Source organism: Echinops telfairi, unplaced genomic scaffold (assembly GCF_000313985.2).
Source record: "Echinops telfairi isolate 266 unplaced genomic scaffold, ASM31398v2 ScPeMD7_7453;HRSCAF=8491, whole genome shotgun sequence".
NCBI lineage: Eukaryota > Metazoa > Chordata > Mammalia > Afrosoricida > Tenrecidae > Echinops > Echinops telfairi.
This window is the reverse complement of record NW_022111353.1, coordinates 1,948,764-1,950,585: the sequence shown is the minus strand read 5'-3', so window position 1 is coordinate 1,950,585 and position 1,822 is coordinate 1,948,764. Positions and strand designations below refer to the sequence as shown.

The 1,822-nt window shown below is 38.8% G+C and overlaps 1 protein-coding gene across 1 annotated transcript; it reads left to right on the top strand.

Annotated features, from left to right (window-relative positions):
* The first annotated feature begins 328 nt into the window (after positions 1-328).
* Positions 329-1,267, top strand: LOC101650004 (olfactory receptor 14J1-like). Its single transcript, XM_004717320.1, has one exon. It carries the CDS (start codon positions 329-331, stop codon positions 1,265-1,267), a length of 939 nt encoding a protein of 312 aa, XP_004717377.1.
* Positions 1,268-1,822: the final 555 nt, after the last annotated feature.

Below are 1,822 nucleotides of genomic sequence, written 5' to 3'. Positions count from 1 at the left end.
GCAGTTCTATGCTGTCTTATAGGGTCACCATGAGTTGGCATCAACTTGATGGTAGTGAGAGAGTGAGATATATCCCATTAATAAACTTGTATCTATTTCCTTGCCTTTACTTACAATGATGACATAAGAATGAGCCAATGTCATCTGAAATTGTCAACATAACTATTAATATTTAAAGCTATTTCGTACATGCAATGATAGACCAATAATTATTACTTTATACCTTACCATCACAGAACAAGTGGATTCAACTGATAAATAACACGTTCTCCTATGAATATCCATCTTCTCTTCTAGTCAGCATTGCCCTTGGAAGGAGAGAAAGAGTATGACTAACTTAACTACAATGAGTGGATTTCTTCTCGTGAATTTTCCTGGCAATCCTGAGATAGAAATCTTACAGGCTTCTCTCTTTTCAGTCTTCTACTTGGTGGCTTTATCTGGCAATATGCTCATTATCACTGCGACTTCCATAGATTGTAGTCTCCACTCACCTATGTATTTCTTCCTGAAGCACCTCTCTTTTTTGGATCTGTGCTTCATTACTACGACTGTACCGAGATCCATTTGTCATTCTTTCATGCACAGTGGCACTATTTCTCTTTGGGAGTGTATACTGCAGTGTTTTGCATTCACAGTCTGTTGTTCTACTGAGATGGCCATGCTCACAGTGATGTCCCATGACCGCTATGTGGCCATCTGCTTTCCACTGCGCTATGAAATCATCATGGACACCACCACCTGTGTTCACGGAGTCTTAGCTGCCTGGACCAGTGGGCTCATCTCTGGGATCATGCATACAGCTGCTACTTTCTCCATCCATTTCTGTGGTCCCAATGTCATTCACCAGTTCTTCTGTGATATCCCCCAACTCATGAAACTCTCTTGCTCCAATGACTACATCCCAGAGCTTGGGGTCTCTGCCTTCCTGTCCGTGGTGGCATTTCTTTGTTCCATCTCTGTTGGCCTCTCCTACACACACATATTCTCTACTGTGCTCAGAATGCCATCGGCTGAGGGTAGAGCAAAAGCCTTTTCAACTTGCCTACCCCATCTCTGTGTGGTCATATTATACATCTCTACTGGGGTTTTTGAGTTTCTAAGACCACCTTCTGATTCTCCAACTGTGATAGACTTTTTACTCACTGTTCTTTATACAGTTGTGCCTCCAACATTCAATCCAATGATTTACAGTCTAAGGAACAAAGCCATGAAGACTGCTCTAAGAAAGGTGTTCAAAGAAAGAAAACCCTACCTGTTTGGCTGAGACAAGTTTTCAATTCCAATTTGGGAAACAAAAAAAAAATCTATTGGAAAGGACACAACAACATTAATCAAGAAATAAGAGCTAGATGAAAACCTGATAAGAAGGAAGTTGTATAAATTAACTGTCATTGAACAATAAATCCTGTCATTGAACAAAAATCCTTGAAACACAGTTACATATCAACAACTCAAGTTAATATCATAGGTCTAAATATCACCCTACAAATCCTGGTGTAGAAAAATGAAAATTAGTTTTATAGACTCTGACTTAATCTCTCTTTCCTGTGCCTTTTTATCAGAGTGACAGAGTACTTAGTCAATTTGAAAGTCATTCCTAATTTTTTACAACTTACACTGAACTTTGCAGTACTACATTGTATGCAAATACTGAGGATCAATGTTATCTGACAATTGATGAGTCCATTAAGATCCTATTAAGATGTCATTCTGTAAGGGATACAGTGCTTTAATCAGTAATACACAAAGATGACCCTCTGAAATGTCTCATTACATCACTTACATCGCCTCTTCAGATGCAAAGATTTGTATTCTATTA